The sequence below is a fragment of the Athene cunicularia genome (assembly GCF_003259725.1).
Source record: "Athene cunicularia isolate RWA chromosome 2 unlocalized genomic scaffold, athCun1 chr2_part1, whole genome shotgun sequence".
Taxonomy (NCBI): Eukaryota; Metazoa; Chordata; class Aves; order Strigiformes; family Strigidae; genus Athene; species Athene cunicularia.
The window spans coordinates 128160821-128179769 of record NW_020799095.1 but is presented as its reverse complement, the minus strand read 5'-3'; the positions used below and the strand labels follow the sequence as shown (position 1 = coordinate 128179769).

The 18949-nt window shown below is 38.0% G+C and overlaps 2 protein-coding genes across 2 annotated transcripts in view; one reads left to right on the top strand and one right to left on the bottom strand.

Moving 5' to 3' along the window:
• Positions 1-14: 14 nt before the first annotated feature.
• On the top strand, positions 15-7966 carry RBM12B (RNA binding motif protein 12B). The gene is made up of 2 exons (XM_026841795.1): positions 15-2947; positions 3670-7966. Exon 2 carries the CDS (start codon positions 3698-3700, stop codon positions 5792-5794), a length of 2097 nt encoding a protein of 698 aa, XP_026697596.1. The 5' UTR covers positions 15-2947; positions 3670-3697; the 3' UTR covers positions 5795-7966.
• A 1737-nt stretch (positions 7967-9703) lies between these two features.
• The window catches only part of FAM92A (family with sequence similarity 92 member A), a 21177-nt gene continuing 11931 nt past the window's right edge, over positions 9704-18949 (bottom strand). Inside the window, exons 6-8 of the mRNA XM_026841495.1 lie at positions 17262-17375; positions 15516-15635; positions 9704-10842 (exon numbers count right to left, since the gene is read on the bottom strand). Coding sequence (XP_026697296.1) covers positions 10732-10842; positions 15516-15635; positions 17262-17375 — 345 coding nt within the window. The 3' untranslated portion in view covers positions 9704-10731. The remainder of the gene's footprint in view (positions 10843-15515; positions 15636-17261; positions 17376-18949) is intronic.

The following is an 18949-nucleotide window of genomic DNA, read 5'->3' as shown; positions in this document are numbered from 1 at the left end:
CCCCCCCCCCCCGCTGCCTCCCTTGAGCCCTGTCCCGGTGCCCCGTGGGGAGGCTGGGCTTCTCCGCGGGGTCGCATCACAAGCGGCCTCTGGCGTGTGTGCTGCGGGGCAGCCACCGCCTCACCCCGTTCCCTTCACTCCCTGTTGCTCATCCCGCCGCCCGCGGCCCTGGGCTTGGGCTCCGGCCCCCTCGCCCCTTCCGGGCTTGTGCTTCGCTGTCTGTGCTCGGAGCGGTGTAAGGGCCGCTGCGGGCCGGCCCTCCAGGGGTGCTGCTGCTGGCGGGGCGTCTCGCTGGCTTTCTGTAGCTCCCAGCGATCGGAAGCGGCCCCGTGCTCAAGCCGGCCGTGTCGCGGGCCCAACAGGGCCCAGCTGCAGCAGCGCTCCCTCGCATCTTCCTTCAGCGATGTGAAAACTCCTTAGCAGTAGCTTACTTTGACTGTTAAGACTTATTTTGAAGAATATTAGTCTAAGAAATCATTCTCTTATCCACCAGTTATTCTCATGTTGGCCCAGTTTATAGTTGGGAGTATTTATGTGGGTGTTCTTTATAGCTCACCTGCTCACTGCATGCAGACTATGTAAACTCTCAACGTTGTGGTAAAAATACTAGTCTAGTGCAGGCTTATTTTCCTACAATGTTTACAAGTGTTTTTTTTAGTGAAATTTTAATGGTATTTGGAATTTGCTGAGGCTGTGGAAGTATAGGTGTAGAACTGTTTTCTAGTTAACTCAGTTTAAATACAAAATTTCTTAAAATGGTGTGCATGATTCTGTGCTTTTAAATTGGTGGTATGAAGTTGTCAATCTATTATCTAAATCTTTGCTCTCTGAAGTCCTTCATCAGTTAATGAATTGGTCTGAGTTTTGCATAGCACTTTTCATCCCAAAAGTCACTCTTTTTGGTCATTCACTTAAAATTGTGGGATGGCTTGTCTACACTTTCTACCAGTGCTTGATTTTTTAATGTACATTCCGTAAAAGCCAATTATTTGAACTTGTGTTTCTGTTTGTGGACTTCTTAAATACCGCATTATGATTTGGAATCGCTGTGTATAGTTTTCACCACTGAAGGTTGTATGTTGTATCCATGGTACATCGTGGACAACTTTACGTTAATCACCGAAGAAGTACTGAGGAGATCTGTTCTGAATGCTGTTTAAAAACTGGGATAAGAATTCAGAGTTGTGAAATTCAGAAATGCTACATATTAAATACATCATGAAGTAGCAGGGCAGCGGATTTGATTGTTCAAGACATGAAGGTCCTATGAGAAAATTCTGCCTTGAATTCTCCTTGCTTTTGGGCATTGCTTTCACATCTGGTGTGAAGATACATTATAAAGTATACTGGGTCTGGCTGGGATGGAGTTAACGTTCTTCATAGCAGCTGGTAATGGTTCTGTGTTTTGGATTTGTGGCTAAAGTTGACAACACATCAGTGTTTTGGCTATGACTGAACAGCACTTGCACAGTGTCAAGGCTTTCTCTTTTTTTTCCCACCGCTCTGCCACTCCATCGAATATGCTGGGTGTAGGCAAGAAGCTGGGAGGGGACACATCTGGGACAGCTGACCCAGGCTGACCAAAGGGATATTCCATGCCATGTAACATCATGCTCAGCAAAAACTGAGGTAGAGGAAGAAAAAGGTCTTTGTTTGATAGCTTTGTTTTTTTGGGGGGGAGATTTTTTTTATTGGCTTCCAAAGCGGTGCCTGTTCGGAGTCAGGCTGGACATCAGTCAGCCTTTGGGAGGTGGTGAGTGATCTCCTTTGTTTCACATTTTTCTCTTCACTGATTTAAGTGTATTTATCTTTACACACAAGTTTTCTTTACTTTGTTCTTATTTTCTTCCCCATCCCGCTGGTGGGAACAAGGAGCGAATGATCAGCTGTGTGGATGCTTGGCTGCTGGCCAGGGTCAATCCACTACAGAAATACAGAGAACAGATGATCTTTAGTGAAGTTACTAAATAGGCAGTTGTTTTCAGCTGTGTTTACGAAGTGGTGATGTAGAAATGACGTAGAATCCATTAGTTACAGAATTTGGGCTTTGCTCTCTTTTGCTAAGGTCAGGTGGAGTGATAGTTACTGTTATCAATAGATAACTTGGCATCAGGATCTAGTGCTTTGTGTTTGTTATTGAGCAAGGAGTTTGTACAAGGGATATTCTCAAACACTTGTCATTGGTGTGTTGGGCTCTTCTTTTAAAGGGATATATCATTTGCTACAGAAGCTTGTGTGTGTTCTGAGAGTACTGTGCTATGTTAGATAATGTTGACAATCAGGGTATGTTTCAGCCAGTGTATTGAAGTGATTCTTGTTCTTATGTTTGAAAGGCAGTAAACACAGAGGGGAAAATACTGAAGTTTGCTTTGTAAATTGAAGTACTCCCTGAAGTTTCTCCTGTTGGGCTATTTCTGTTCTTTGATTTGATTGTCTTCACTGTGTACATTAAGTGCAGTGCTGGACTGGTGAGTAGCATACTCTGGTGGTGAACTTTGAAAGCAGGTGGATTTCAGAAGAAGGGACATGTCCTGTAATCTTGAGATGGATTTATGCATCTTTCAAGGACTCAAAAGAATTGACAGTATACTGTCAGTCAGTTTCATTTCAACAGTTCAGTGTGGCGCGATTGATGACCAAGTAATCATCGTGTTTTCATCATTTCCAGAAGTCAACTTAAATTTTTAATTTCTTTTGCTTCTAAAATGGAAACGCAGAGATGCAGTGTGTGGCATCTTGGAACATGGAAGGAGTTCTTCATAGTGTCCCGAATTTTGGGTTCATTACATGCTTGGCTTTAATATTAGCCACTGCTATGGATGAGCTGCAGCAGTTGTAGCACAGTATGTAAAGTGAAGTACAGATATCAGCCATTAATTATGTTTCATTTTCTTTCCACAGTTAAGTTGATTTTACAGAATTTATCAGGTCTTCAAAGCAGAAACAGGTAAGCTGCCAAAAGCTTAACACTTCTCACTGAGTATTGTGACAAGATCCTACGTGGCCTTTTTTTCTCACAGACATGTGGCTGGGAAGTAGGATATGCTCTCCTGAGTGCATGTGGCTGCTGCAGTTAATGCTCTGACTACATGAAAGAGCCAACAGTTTTGAACACTGAGAAAACATACATTATTGAACAGAACTGATCACTGGGTAGAGCAACTTGTCAAAGCAGTAAAGTCATCACTGCTGGTGAATTACTTCATTTTCCAGCGACACAGTTATTCTTTTTCCTTTCTCCTTTTATCATCTAGTATTTTCTGTGTTACGATCATGTGTCCTGTTCAAAAGTACACAGGATTTTTTTTGATCCTTAGGACTACTGGGCAGAGATCTCTGGCATACGGTAACTGCTGTGAAAGACTTGAGGTGTTTCTAGGTATTGTGGATGGTGAGGAGTGACTTAGGTGGATTTTTGTTGCCCTTAGGTTAGGGAATATTGATAGACTTGTGCACGTGTGCCAGTGGAGTAGCTAATTGTTCTGACTAATCAACTTTCAGTGAATCTTGTTTTAATCTTGTTCTTGTGAACTTGTGGGTTTTTTTGATATCTTCTGTTTAGATTGAGACAAGGACATTCATTAAAAAGGCTCTAGCTTCTTAAGTGTTAAGATACTGTAATAGCTGAGTACTAAAGACGTGCTATCATGTGTACCTTTTTGTCTGCAGGTGATTTTTGCTGTGGGTTGAGCTCAGCATGGCTGTAGTCATCCGTTTACAGGGGCTTCCTGTTGTTGCGGGTCCTGCAGATATTCGTCGTTTCTTCTTGGGATTGAATATTCCTGATGGAGGTGTGCATATTATTGGAGGAGATATTGGGGAGGCTTTTATTATATTTGCAACAGATGAAGATGCACGGCGTGCCATGAGCTGTTCAGGAGGGTTTATCAAGGACTCGCGCATAGAGCTCTTTCTCAGCAGCAAGGCAGAAATGCAGAATACCATAGAAATGAGCCGGAAACGATTTGACCGTGGGGGACGAGAAACTATGTCTGGTTCTAGAAGAACAGGTACTAATGGTTCTGGTGCATCAGGTGTTGGAGACATTTCACATTTAGTCACGCCTTTTCCAAAAGGATTAAGTAAACCTGGTTATGGTCCACCAAATCATCCAGAGGCTGGTTTCCATACTAATGGCACAAGACATGGTGATATAGGTATGCCTAAATCAAACTATCAGTCGAGAAAGGATTCTCATCCATTTAACCCAGATGATCTTTACTTATTTCTACGTGGTATACCTTACTCTGCAACAGAAGCTGAAGTACGTGCTTTCCTTTCTGGGATACGTGTGGATGGAGTGATTCTGATAAAGCATCGCAATGGTTTAAACAATGGTGATTGCTTGGTAAAATTTGCTACGCCTGGTGATGCCTTAGAAGGACTTAAACGTCATAGACAGTATATGGGTCAGAGGTTTATAGAAATTAGCCCATCTACAGAGGAACGGTGGATCGAATATGGTGGGAGGGTAGACATGCCAAATGAAATAGATGACTTCTTGTGCGAAGATCGTTCTCCAAGAAGTTCAGGCTACATGCATTCAAGGAAGCATTCTCATTCAAGATCACCAAGGAGACGAACACGTTCTCGTTCATCTCCCAACCATGAATATTACATACACTTAAGAAATCTATCTGCTAATGTGGAGAAGAGAGATTTGAGAGCTTTTTTCCCCGATGTGGATCTAGGCAGCAAACAAATAAAGATTCTAACGGATAAGCATCAGAGGAGGACTAGAGATGCCTTTGTGGTGATAAGGAGTGAGAGAGATTATCAGGCTGCTTTGGAATGTCATAGAAAGGTTCTTCTCAATCGTCCCGTTTACATTTTTCCAATTTCAAGAAAGTCAATGTTGAAAATAATTGATTCTTGTGAGAGGAAAAGATCACAGGACAGAGATCATCCTGGACAGGCCATACCGGAAAAAAGTTACCGGGAAGGTCATTCTGGACCTAAGATTTGTGTTTATGTAAGGAATTTTCCATTTGATGTGTCAAAAATTGAAGTGCAAAAGTTCTTTGCAAGATTTGATATTGATGAAGATGACATTTACTTGCTTTATGATGACAAAGGAGTTGGGCTGGGAGAAGCATTAGTGAATTTTAAATCTGAAGAACAAGCCATGAAAGCAGAGAATTTAAATCGTCGAAGATTCTTGGGAACGGAGGTATTAATAAGACTTATATCTGAAGAGCAGATGCAGAAATTTGGTGTAACTGTACCATTATCTGCACCAAATGAAATGCAGGGTCATTCACATCCATATGACAGGGGTGAGCTTTCTCGTCCAGTTGGTTCACCATCTGGTCCGCCGCAAGGGCCACCCATGCATTCATTTGGTCCCCCTGGGAACTTTAGGCATCCTTCTGAATTTAGGCACCCCCCTGAGGACTTCATGTGCCCTCCTAAGGATTTCAGAGCTCCGCCACCCCTCATGGATTTTGGTGGTGACAGTGAACCTTTTGGCAGAATGGAGTTTGGGAATAATAAAATGGGAAATTTTCCTGAAGGAAGATTTATGCCGGATCCGAATTTCAGTGGTGGTTCTGAACGTGTTGTTCCTATTCGATTGAAAAATTTACCTTTTAAAGCTACTCCTAATGAGATTCTGGATTTTTTCTATGGCTACCGTGTGATACCAGAGTCGGTTTCTGTACAGTACAACGAACAAGGATTACCTTCAGGTGATGCCATCGTTGCTATGACAAACTATGAGGAGGCTATGGCTGCTATTAATGAACTGAATGATAGGCCAATTGGTCCACGGAAAGTGAAGTTGAGCTTGCTGTAAAGGAGGAAAAGATGCTCTAGAATAAAACATTCTAGATTTGACAGTATTGGCAGTTATTTTCACTTTTTTTAATTACTGGAAGATGCAGAAGAAAGTTCCCATCAACGGTTGTAAATAATATCTAGTTCAGTTGTTTAGCTCTTGGTTGAAGTATCTGTATGGTTAAGATATGAGAACTGTATTGTGCCTACTTCTTGTGGCAGAGAAGAGCCCAGAGATTCTGGAGGACACTGAATGTCTTACATCAAGGTATAAAGACATGGAGTTGTAATGCTTTGGGTTGTTTGGGTTTTTTTTTTAGTTTGCTTTAATTCCATGTCCCATGACTTTTCACCAAATAAAAATGTGCTGGTTGACTACACAAACGGTTCAAATAGTTCAGTGCTACCTGCATTAGTAAATAACTTTTTTTTTTTTTTTTTTTTGTATAAACTGTTCAGGTTTTGTTCGGTTTCATGTGTTTGCAGGCATTCCTATTAAAAGAAGAAAAAAGCTGTTCACATTTAGCTGGCTTTGCAATTTTTTTAAATAAAAAAAATTTCCATTAAATGTGTGTCTTATATTTAAAACCTTTATAGTTAATGATCTCAACTATTAATGCTCAGCATACGTGGTGAGAATGATGCTGGCTACTTCCTCTGGAAAGAGCGAACTACTAGAGTTTGTCAACACAGAAATAAATAGGTAGTTTACAAAGACTGCAAAATCTGTATTAATCCATTGGATAGGCGTCCTTGTTCTTCCCACTCACTGTAGTACGTTGAGGCAGAAAATCAATGTTGGAATTAGATCAAGAATTCTGACTTCAGCCTGAGATTTTACAGTGGTCTTTGTTTTATCTCCACATGCTCATAATATGGATATTAACTTACTAATGATGTCTGGATACATTCCAGGTCAATCTCTGATTAGTTTTAACTAACACCTGTCACTGGCAACCAAGCTGACAACCAACTATGTTATTTTCTTATGTCAGTATTTAGAATGCTTTGATTGGTTTGGTACCAGCATATTTTAATTTGCAGGAAGAAATAAAAGCTAGCCTGTTCTGAGGAAAAAGTGTATCTTCAACATTTAGGCTTAGTAGGAAACTTTGGTTGTGTGGATAAGGACTTTTGTTGATACTGCACCTGGAGTACTAAAGAATTTAATGAAGTTTTAGTCCCCTCTCAGACTAAGACAACAAAGTTGCAACTTGGTAAGACAACTTGTTTTAACCTTTGCTTGGGCAATACAAAAAATTAATAGATTCATAGAGCAGTTGAGATTGGACTAGAGACCTCCAGGTCCCTTCCAACAAACTTCTCAAAGCAGCGTCAGCTAGAACAGGTTTTTCAAGGCGCTGTCCACTGGATTTTTTAATAGCACTAAGGCTAGAGACTCCACAGCCTCTCTGGGCACCCTAGTCCAGTGACTATAATCACTCTCACTGATGGTCAAACCTCAATTACTTTATGTAAAGTTATCTTTGTTACTAAACTTCCATATAAACTCTTAAGTAGAAGCGAACAAATTCAAGAGAAATTTGCTTGGTTCTGTAATTTTTAAAAGGCTAGTGTAGCTTTAGTTCTTCTGCATATTGTCTGCCCTCTGTTTTAAGTGCTAGGAAAAAAGCATTTTGAATGAGAATGATAATACCAGGTCTGTATATGTAGATTCCTCTGAGCAAAGAAACATAAATGTGGCTAAATTTTCAAATTCTGAACACTTACATACCCTTTTTTTCTGTTAGAAATCAGCTTCAGGAGCATACTGGTTTGAATCCTCTGAATTCAAGTGGAATTAAAATAAAACCCAACAAATTTGTGTTTTTATTTCACAGCTGCTATAAAAGATCAAGGAGCTGGAAGATGTCTCAGGGAAAATAAAGATGTGTTGTAAGAATCCCAAAATAAACCTGTCTGACCTAATCATGCTGGTGAAAACTTCATTGTGATTATTTTTGTAAGCTAACATCATATTTACTACTAATTCTTGCCTCCGTATTACTAGCTGTGTTGCAAATGTGAATGCAAGTAACTTTGCCGGTTACTCAGCTGTAGAGGATTTGTTGATTTTAAAGTTCTTCTAGCCACTACACAGCAGGAGAATTCAAACACTGAAAATAAAGTGGTAAACTTTTTACCATGCTTCTAGAGTAGTGCTGGATACACACATGAATTCTTGTAATGAAATTAACACATTTCAAAATGTTTTTTTGTTTGCCCTGTAGCTAATTTGTCTTTAATTTAAAGACAGATTAGAGTTTATAGCTACGTTAATCTGAAATGTCTGATCAATAATCCAAAGTAGTGGGTTTTTTTAAAGGTCTGTAAAGACAAAAGCTGTACTCCAAAGTATGCATAGATGTTCTGAAGCATAATGAAATTGGGAAGGGATGCCAGTACATCAGTTAAATAATAAATGAGAAGGTTAATAGGAGAGTTGACTCTCAGTTCATAGCTGTTATCTTGCAAGTATGTTTTGGTTAGTGTGTTAGGTTTCTTTTCCTTCAACTGGGATGCGTATGTATAGGCATTATAGTCTGATTCTGCCTGAACAGGTGTGGTACAGGTGTGTGGTGTGACAGCATTTCCTGATAAGAGGATTTTACAACTTTTGGTGTTTAATGGTTTGGAGGCACTGTACTTTCAGTATAAAGAACAAATCAGAGACAGTCTGTAATTACATGGCTTGATATGCCTAGTATTGCTCTTCCGTTTTAAGTATCATCCATATAGTAAAAAAATTACAGATGGTATGCTGCAGTTTTTGGTGTGGATATAAAATAGTTTCCTTAGTTATGCTTACTCTGAAGTTGCTTTTTCTACCATTGTCCAAACGTCACAAGTTAAAGAACAGTAGTCTCTACCATCAAAAACTAGTAATAGTGATCACATACAGAAGCAGCTTGTGGCATACAGGAATACTGTAACATGACAATCTGATGAGTAGAAGAAGATAATCCTTAGTCCCAAAGGGATGGGCCAGCATGTTCAGAGTGGCAAAATACTCTTGGCAAGAATGGATAAAAGCCTGCATCATCTAGGTAGGTGTCAGTAGTCAAAAGTATATATGAGCAAATGGGGTAATGTCAATTTTTCAGTAAGCACTTATGCCATGAAAAAATTCTGTTTGCTAATATATCTTTAATTCTGTTATTAATGTAATAATTCTGTTAATTACATTCTAAATTCTTATTCTGCCCTTAAAATATTTTAGTCGGTGACTACTTCATCTGTAGTTTTGAGGTCACACAACTTCTGTCCAACATGCAAACTTAAGACATCATATATGCAGGACAAAGTTGCCTAACACTGTATTTCTCCCTTTCTGTAAGTTTTTCTGTAATTCCTAAAGTCAACTTTTGTGTGAGATAGGGAAGAAGGAATTTCAAGCTGTTGAAGAAGAAAAAATACTTTCTGTACCCCAGCTAATAATCTTTTAGTGGGAATTAATCTAAGCACAGCTTCCTTTTTTCTTCAGAATTCATTTTTCAAGGCACAGTACAGAAATAATCAGTTTGCATATATGAGTATTATATGAAAACCCAGTATAGTCATGAAGTTAACCATCTGTTTTGGAGATGGAGTACATGACTTCAATAAATATGAAGTGCTAAAGTGGTGATCATCATAATTCTGATGTGCGATACAAATATTTATTGAAGTGCAGTACTTGCCTAAATAGATTGGAATTACCTAGATAGTTTTTAGGTTTTGGTCATTAGTATTCTGCTCCTTGTCAGCAGTAGTTCAGTGTCAATAGTATGTAATTCTGGTGTTAAACTATTTTCTGGGTTTAAAACCCTACACTGTGACATTTTCACTTATATTTTCATCACATTAATTTTTGGCAAAACCTGTTTTTTCACCTGTCAAAACAAGTATGCGTTGCATCCTTTGCATCAGTAGACAGAGGCAGCATCAATATTAAAAATGCACTTCCTGGTTTATTTCCGTAACTGAAAGAATATTTGGTTACAATTTAAGATTGTTTTCCTGGTTTACAAGTTTAAATTCTGGATTTATACATGTGTTCTTTCTTTAGCAGACACTAACACTGGAGGCAGCAATATGGTAGCAGCCTTCTGTCAGACAGTTGTATGCTATTCAGAAATGAATGTGCATAACCACCTTCTCCAAACAGGATAAGAAATTACACTCAACTTGTATGTTTGATGGAATCAGTACCTGAATTAACCAGTTAAACACATGAAACGTGAACTATTTAGCATGTCAACTAATATAATAAATGTCGACTATAAATTATCAACTAGTTCTATTATGAAGGCACTTTTATTTAAAAGCAAAGCAGCATTAAGAGTAGATACTAGGCTAGGTCCTTATTTGTGAATATTCATTCTGTACGTGTAAAGGAATCAAAAGTCATCTTAGTCAAGCCTGAGGAAAATGAGAATGAGAGAACAATACACCTCACCCTGCCTTCTGCCTTCCAAGGTGGGTAGCAAAATGAAATCTAACAGGACTGTTGCTGTAATCAGTTTCTCAAGTACTACAGTTACTTTAGGATGTATAAAACCAAATATGAGAGGTATAGATAGAGGACTTAGTAAATAGCTAGAGAATAAGGTAGTATCTTGGCAAAATAACAAGCTAACTCTTAAGTTCATAACTGCTTGTCAGCTTAGTGCAGTTTTTGGACATTGTTCATCAAGTTCAAGCAAATGTAACATCTATGCAAATGTAATACAGGAGTCTATTTAAATATTTCATTTTCTAGCTACTGAAATTGTCCTTTTTCAGCAGATTTTGTTCCATTCTTTGAAACTGGTCATTTGTTGTCTGGCACTCTACTATTAGTGCCAATTCTTGCTCGTGTTTGAATTATAAAAATACAGCCTCAGTGAAGTTTTTAACACACAGAAACCTTTACATAAAGGGAAATATTTTTCCCCCCAGTTGAGAAAAAAAAAAGAGATTCTTAGAACAGTACTGTTATCTCACTTCCTTAGCAGCATCTAATTCCTCCTCCTCTTCCTCTTCCTCATCTTCATCTTCTTCCTCCTCTTCTTCTTCCTCTTTTCTTAGCATACTGCTGGAAATCTGCTAAAACAAAAATCCACAAAAGTAAATCAAGTGTTTGTTCTCAAAGGAAAGCAAATCTCTGTTGGCATTTCCAGTCTGTTTGCAGGTTTTTCATTTAGGGGGAAGGGGAAAGTAGTTTATCCCTTAACCCTTCAACTTAACAGCAGCACGCACAATACCAACAGAAAGATATGACACAGAATACAAATACAGTAATGATTTTTAAAAGTGAAAAAAATCCCCATACTCCTGAAAACTACTACAGGATAGGGAAAACTATGCATTGATCCAATTAATGTTAAAAATCAAGAGGATCAAGTCAGGTTTTTTCTGTGTTGACTGTTGAGACATCAGGCTGAAGATGAGTATTGAGACATAATCTTATCTTGAAAACATCAAACCTTTTCAGCTGAATGAAAAACTCAAGACTATGCTGCTCTAAGCTGTTTTTGAGAATAAATTGGAGAAACTTTACTAGAAGAGTCTTGATTAATATATGAACTTTCCCTGCCCATCAGTGCTTGCCCTTCAGAATGATACTGTAGTCCTTTTTTGGTTCATCAAATGTTAAAAGCAAGTGCCAGCTGCCAAGCTTTTATCTCATCTGACAGATTCTGCCATCTATACTTTTTTCTAATGAGGGCTCAATCTAATTCCTATTGAAGATAGATTCTTCACAGAAGATGCAACATTTACAATTTGAAGTAGAATATATGTATTTTTTTTCTTTCCCCATAAGAAAAGGAACATTAAATTCAAAGATAGTTATCCAAGTCATCTGGAATGCTTTTGAAAAATGATTTTAGGTTCAGCAGTTCTCTAAGGGCATCTGGAGCTCTAATTTTGGTTATATTTTCTGAGTTTTCTCACATTCAGTGATATAATAAAACCAGTATTGAAGACAAAACTTGTCTTTTTTTAAAAAAAACAACCCCCTATTTTAAAAGTTCTTAAATGCTTATTAAATTGACTTCTGAGATTTCGTAATTCATAGTTATGTATGTAACAACAGTTTTTTGTGTGTGCATAAAGCAAACTGCAATCATTGAACTAATGAAAGCAGAAAAATCCTTAGTCGTGTTGATGCTCACAAGTACATAATTTAGCTTGAAGCAAATGCTTGCTTACAAATCTCTGAACATAACAGAAAATGCAGTTAATCATTGGATGAAGCTGGGTTAACTTGAGTCTAAATGCCTAAACCAGCAATCTCTTACTCTGTGAAAGAAGAAAAAGACAATGACACTGATTTGTAATTGGAGATTAAGGAGTGCTGCAGATTGAGCCTGTTAAGGTAGCTTCATTTCAATGGACAAACTGATTTTCCAAGTTTTTTCTAGTTAAGGACATCTGAAAATTCTTGAGCAGAACTTTAGTCATGTTTCTGAACAGAAGCTCCCCCTTCCTCTTTCCTAGAGTAAGAAGTGCTATTTTGTCTTTAAGACTTTTTTCTGCTCACTACTCAAGTACCTCTGACAATGATGCAATTAACTACATAGTAAATTAAATATTATCACTGATGGCAGTGAGGTGGTGGTAAGAAGGCTAACCTAAGAACCAAGCTGGATCAGAGTAAGGCACATGAGAATGGAAATTAAGCAGTTTAAATCCATGCTATTTTACCATAAAGTATGAACATACCAGTACTTGAAAACTGAAGGTTTGATTATTTAATGCTAAAAAAAATTTTAAAATTTAATGTAATCTGGTAATTTGTTGCTCATCATAAACAATTTTATGTGAAAATGAATTATCTAAGTTTACACTGCAGGTGATGACTGTTCTTACTTTAGCTGTTAAGTGGTGTGTTTCACTGCATGTGCTACTACACAAAGCATGGCAATTCTCTCCTCGTGTCTGACACAGCGAGCAGTATTGGAACACCTGGATGCAGACATTTTCAACCATGGTTAAAATAATACTCTGCTGTCTTAGTGGGCAGATAAAAAACAGTTGGCTATATTAAATGCATGTGGATAAAAATAGTGTAGTTACTTTTGATTTAAAGTATCTGGAAAACATCATTCTCTTCTGCTGTAGTGCTGTCTAAAATACAGCATATCAACCTGAATCAATAAAAAAATGCTGAAGATAAATTGCTAAGTAAAGTGCAAACCGGAGGGATTTACAAAGGATTGTCATGAAAACTTAAATAGCCTTTTCAGAACTTGTATACCCATGTTAAAAAAAGCCCTGAACCCCTGAAGAGGTTTTTCTCATAATGTGGAACCATCCTAATGGAAAACAGCTTTCCTGGCGCATAGAAGTTTTCTCTCCTGACCATAGTAATTGTATAGAAATGAAAGATGCAAGTCTTCTTGTTGTGCTGTTAGTGCAACTTGGGACATGAATTCTTTTCTAACAGGACTGCCCGTTGCTTCTTTCCTTGTGGTTTCACAGTACTGACTGCTAAGTGAAGTCTGGTAGGTGGGATGGAGAAACTAACATCTCAATTGCTTCAGCTCGTCTGAGTGGCAGTTGAACACACTATGAAGTCAAGGGTGGAAATAGTTGAGGGACAAAAGTATTAAGATGGACACAAAAAGATCAGTGGTCTTTTCAAATTCCTGCTTTTGATAATTTAGCATACAGTACTCTTTTTCAGAATACTCACTCCAGGAGTGACAGGACACACTTGGATTAGACATCACGCCAAGGCACCAGAACTTTTAAGAAGAGGTAGCTCTTTGTGAAAAAATGAACCGAGCTCGAGGAGTACTTTAGATTTTTAATATACAGAAAGGTATTCCACAGAGACAGAAATAAATTCAAGGATGGTATGTACTAAATCCTCTGAAAGACAAGCATTGTGTTACTGGCACAGTTTATCCCATTTGGTATGCAGTGACTTCCCACCCCCCACCTACAGGTTAGTGTTTGTGTCATCGCCTACCCCCTCCCTGTAGTCCCAGTCTGTGGGATTCTGTGAACTGCTTACTGTATTATTTATACTGCTTCACACTGAAAATTCCAAAGTACTGCATTATGGTCAGTAAATGCTTATTATGTAGCATGAAACCAGACGCATGAAAACTTTGGGAATGAAAGATCCACAGAAAGCAAAACTAGTCACCTGAAAGCTTTCCTGAATGCAGCATTTTTTGCTAGTGTTTGGTGGGTTCCAGAGATGAGAGCCCTTAGTGTCATTCAAGGTACCGATCCTGATACAACATAGTATTTTGCAGTATCAGTAGGGCAGCATGGGGGCTGTGCGGAACAAGATGTCTGCCTCTTTACTGCCCTATAATGACTGCATTACTAGGGTGTTCCACCCCTTTTTTCTGCCATGCAGTCTTCTGCAGATAGCACTGCATAGCCCAGTAAGATTCCATTATTTTGGAATGTAGTGCAGTTTCCCTATAGGTCCATATGACTTCCTGTTTTTTTCAGATACTCCAGTGAGAGGTTATGAGAGTACTAACCTGAAGTTATTGCTAAAAGATGTCTAGGAGAAGAGTAAGGTAAACTTGAAAGTTAGTGAAGATGGGGTTCCACTCCATTTCTAAGAGAAATCAGTGTGCATTCATTCAGTTTTCTGGGTTTGTGTTTTTTTTGTTTTTTTTTTGTTTAAAGAGTCCAAAACTTAGCTATCTGTAGTACCTCAAAGTACAGATGTTCCTATACTCTATAGTTATATAAACTGTATGCACTGTAGGAAGTTCTCAAGGAAGATGGCAACAGATTTTTGACAGCTGCTTCTGGTCTTCAAAAAATGAACAGGTAAACATTTTCTGAAGTAACTTGAACGTGAAAAGTGCTTATTTGAAAAGAGAGGACAGGCAACTTAGTCAAGGTTGTTCTTCATGCACTGAATCACTGGGTTCTTTTTTCAGATGGCACAACTCATACTTTCAGCAATAGAATAACTCAACTGTAATAACTGATCCTTTCTGTATTGAGAGCAAAGAAGTGTAATGGTCTGTATGAAGTCAAGAAAACTTTTTAATATTACAGTATCAATTCCTGATTCTATCCAGAGAAGAAAAGCAAGATGCTTACGTTTTCAATTTGGCCATCTTTGTCTTTAACCAAAACACTGTTAAGAATCATTTTAGTTACAGGATTAAGGCTGCAATTAAGAAAAAATAATTTAGCCATTTTGCAACATCTGCAAGTTTACTGCTGCAAACAAGTGTCAAAGACTTTTGCAAGGTACCTGATTCAAAAGCAGCGGCACTTTCTCCATCTATTTCATTTATCTTTATCATCTTCCTTTTCCTTACCTGCTCTGAATTTTCAGAGTATAAAAGAAAAGGTCTGTTGGTCATGGGTTTGCTCTCCTGCTAGGAGGCATCGCTAGTCTGAGTTAGAGAATCCACACTCTACAATCTGGATACTGAGACTAAGAATATGCAGGTGTTATTTAAAGAATGTCACTTCTGTTTCCAGTAAGGTTCTAGATATTTTCTTCGCAAGATGCCAGTTTGCTGATGAAAGAAATAGTATCACTGGAAATGGCACTTTTCAAAAGTAAGCAACAGCTTTAAAAGCCATTTTTTTTTTTTTCCTCAAATAAATATTATATTTAGAGGCTGCATTATTAAAAGCTTAGTATGATCTTTAAGCCCTTGGAAGTCTTTACCTTTGTAAATGTCCTCAACTGAGCAAAGATATTGATACATGTACATTAGCTAAGGCTCTACTTAAGACAGTGTTTTAATAAAGTGATCTAGCTTTTATGTTTTCTATCTTACCTGTACCGTCCTCAGTGAAGATTTTAAGGAGCCAGTTCTTTGCAGGGGGGACTTTGAATTTGCACGAACTATGTCTAAGCGAGATTGATAGTCTGGTGGATAAAGTGAGCTCCGAAAAACCTGTTCAAAAGAAGAAAGCTGTGACTTGAGTGCCATGATAAAAGCTTGCAAGCTAACAATCACCAAGGCTGAAGCTAACAAAAATGGAGCATTGGACAATTAAACCTGCTCTAGAGATATATATCAACTGTAGTTTGATCACTTTGGGCTGAAACAACATCTTTGCTCAACCTGAGACATATCAACACACTTATGTGGTCAAAGTAAACCTCTTCAGAGGTCTGAGGGGATTTACAAGTGAAAAACTGCAATGGTTTCCCACCAACATGTAGCTGAGTTTCAAGCTAACCTAGAGGTATGAACCCCAGCAACTCCCTTTAGGGCATTTCTTGGAGAGAAACTTTTAGCCCCTTCAGAAGCAAATCCTTGCTGCCAGTCACAGCTGCATCAGAGAAATTTTATCTGAAATGTTGAGGAGATGGGCAGCTCAAGAAACATTTGGGAAAACCCTTAGAATACAGGGAGACTGTAACTTCCATTATATTTACAAGTTCTTTCCAATAGCTGAAGAGAGTAAATTATATGACTAACAGCCTGATAACTAAAAATAACAAAGCTCTTTGTGCAAGGCTTTATTAATAAAGTCAATAAAGATAGTAGAATTATGATCAGGCAGTGTTTTTATGGAAAGTAAATATTAACAGGAAATTTAAAATGAGATTAGAAGTTTGCTTGTGAAAGATAAAGTATTGACTTAAAGGATTTTTTTTTAATTGGTTCCATGTGACATTTTAATTGTGAAACTAGACTAGTATAAAATTGCGATGGCGTAGTTTAAATGAAGTATAACCATGAAGTAGTCTCAAATGTGACTACCACTGAACAATCATGATTTTTTATGTCTTGCGCTAACTGTATTTTGCCATCCTTGGTCCTGAGCTACGTCATGGAAAAAATAAAATTAGGACTGATAAGATTTACAAAAAAAGACTGAAAATGATTTAACTTTCTTGGCAGGCTGAACACATATACACAACATACATTGCAGTGATAGGCAGTTTAAAGGCTCAACATCCAGAAGAACTTCAAGAATAAATAAAGGACTGAAAAGCAGGTCTTGGGAAAGAGAGACTGTAACTCAAAGAGAACAGAAAGGGTGACTAGAAAGCAAGCTGTAACTGCCACAATGCAAAAAAACGCTATTTGGTAACAAATGTCTATTAATTCTAGAACAGCCTAATAAAAAGCAATTACTTAAAGATGAAAACAAGCAAACAAAAATCCAAAAAGAAATATTTTTAATGAAGTAATTAATCTTTAGAACATCTTATCAGAGCAGTGCAAGATTTACTGTGCATCTTTACAGCGAGATTCACTGCAGAGGTGTTTTTTAAGAACTATGATTAGCTGAGCTTGGAGTGACTTAACTTAGGAAAGTCTCTTATTATCTGTATTTTGTGGGAAAGATCAGACTGCCACTGCAGTATTTCTCTGTTTTTAAAATCTCTGAGTTTATACATCTGCATGCTCTTGCTGGTGCAAAAAATGGCTCCGATATGCAAGAAGTTTGTTCTGGGAGCCTGAAACATATGTTGCATTTTCTGCCTGGGACATGTATAGACTCAAAGTGTGAAAACTGTTTTTATGTGGCAAGTAAATTTAAGAGTATATCTTAATCACTCTTACCTCTAAATCTTCGTTTTCATCAATATTTTGGATATTTTGGTAGGCAGCTGTATATATCTCTAAAGCTTTCCCATGGAATAACATTTCAATAGTTATAAATTCAGAAAATATGTTCTAAAAAGCAAATGAAAACAAAGGATTTCTTAATGCAGTACAGTTCCACTTCAAATACGAGAAATTACTGAATTTTGTACTTGGTATTTATATGATACAAATAACTGCATGATACCTAGTTCTTTTAAGGAGTCAGACCTGAATTTTAGAGATGAAATATAAATGCTGGCTGGGCTGTCACTTACACAGTTCTCATTTCATACTAAATTCTAACTAAACACTTGAAAAGTAAAGACGAGACTCATTAGGAACACATAAAATGTCAGGCTGAAAACTTACTTGATATTCCCTGCTATGTATTTGCAAGATGTAGTCAGTGGATTTTTGCTTTATTGATGGCAATCTTTTTTAACAGGTTGGGGATAAATGATCTGTAAATTTCATACTTATCTATAATTTACAGATGTTACATATTTTATATAATAAATACTCTTTCTATAGCAAAGACACACTGATGACACGTTGAGAGCTCACCCAATCTTTTTCATGTTACTCTAACATCAAGTACTGGTTGGTTTGGTTGGGTTTTTCAACCATCTTTCATTCTTTTCTAACAGGACTGCCCGTTGCTTCTTTCCTTGTGGTTTCACAGTACTGACTGCTAAGTGAAGTCTGGTAGGTGGGATGGAGAAACTAACATCTCAATTGCTTCAGCTCGTCTGAGTGGCAGTTGAACACACTATGAAGTCAAGGGTGGAAATAGTTGAGGGACAAAAGTATTAAGATGGACACAAAAAGATCAGTGGTCTTTTCAAATTCCTGCTTTTGATAATTTAGCATACAGTACTCTTTTTCAGAATACTCACTCCAGGAGTGACAGGACACACTTGGATTAGACATCACGCCAAGGCACCAGAACTTTTAAGAAGAGGTAGCTCTTTGTGAAAAAATGAACCGAGCTCGAGGAGTACTTTAGATTTTTAATATACAGAAAGGTATTCCACAGAGACAGAAATAAATTCAAGGATGGTATGTACTAAATCCTCTGAAAGACAAGCATTGTGTTACTGGCACAGTTTATCCCATTTGGTATGCAGTGACTTCCCACCCCCCACCTACAGGTTAGTGTTTGTGTCATCGCCTACCCCCTCCCTGTAGTCCCAGTCTGTGGGATTCTGTGAACTGCTTACTGTATTATTTATACTGCTTCACACTGAAAATTCCAAAGTACTGCATTATGGTCAGTAAATGCTTATTATGTAGCATGAAACCAGACGCATGAAAACTTTGGGAATGAAAGATCCACAGAAAGCAAAACTAGTCACCTGAAAGCTTTCCTGAATGCAGCATTTTTTGCTAGTGTTTGGTGGGTTCCAGAGATGAGAGCCCTTAGTGTCATTCAAGGTACCGATCCTGATACAACATAGTATTTTGCAGTATCAGTAGGGCAGCATGGGGGCTGTGCGGAACAAGATGTCTGCCTCTTTACTGCCCTATAATGACTGCATTACTAGGGTGTTCCACCCCTTTTTTCTGCCATGCAGTCTTCTGCAGATAGCACTGCATAGCCCAGTAAGATTCCATTATTTTGGAATGTAGTGCAGTTTCCCTATAGGTCCATATGACTTCCTGTT

Coding starts and splice junctions, on each gene's coding strand:
- RBM12B (XM_026841795.1), top strand. CDS start 3,698: ATGGCTGTAGTCATCCGTTTACAGGGGCTTCCTGTTGTTGCGGGTCCT.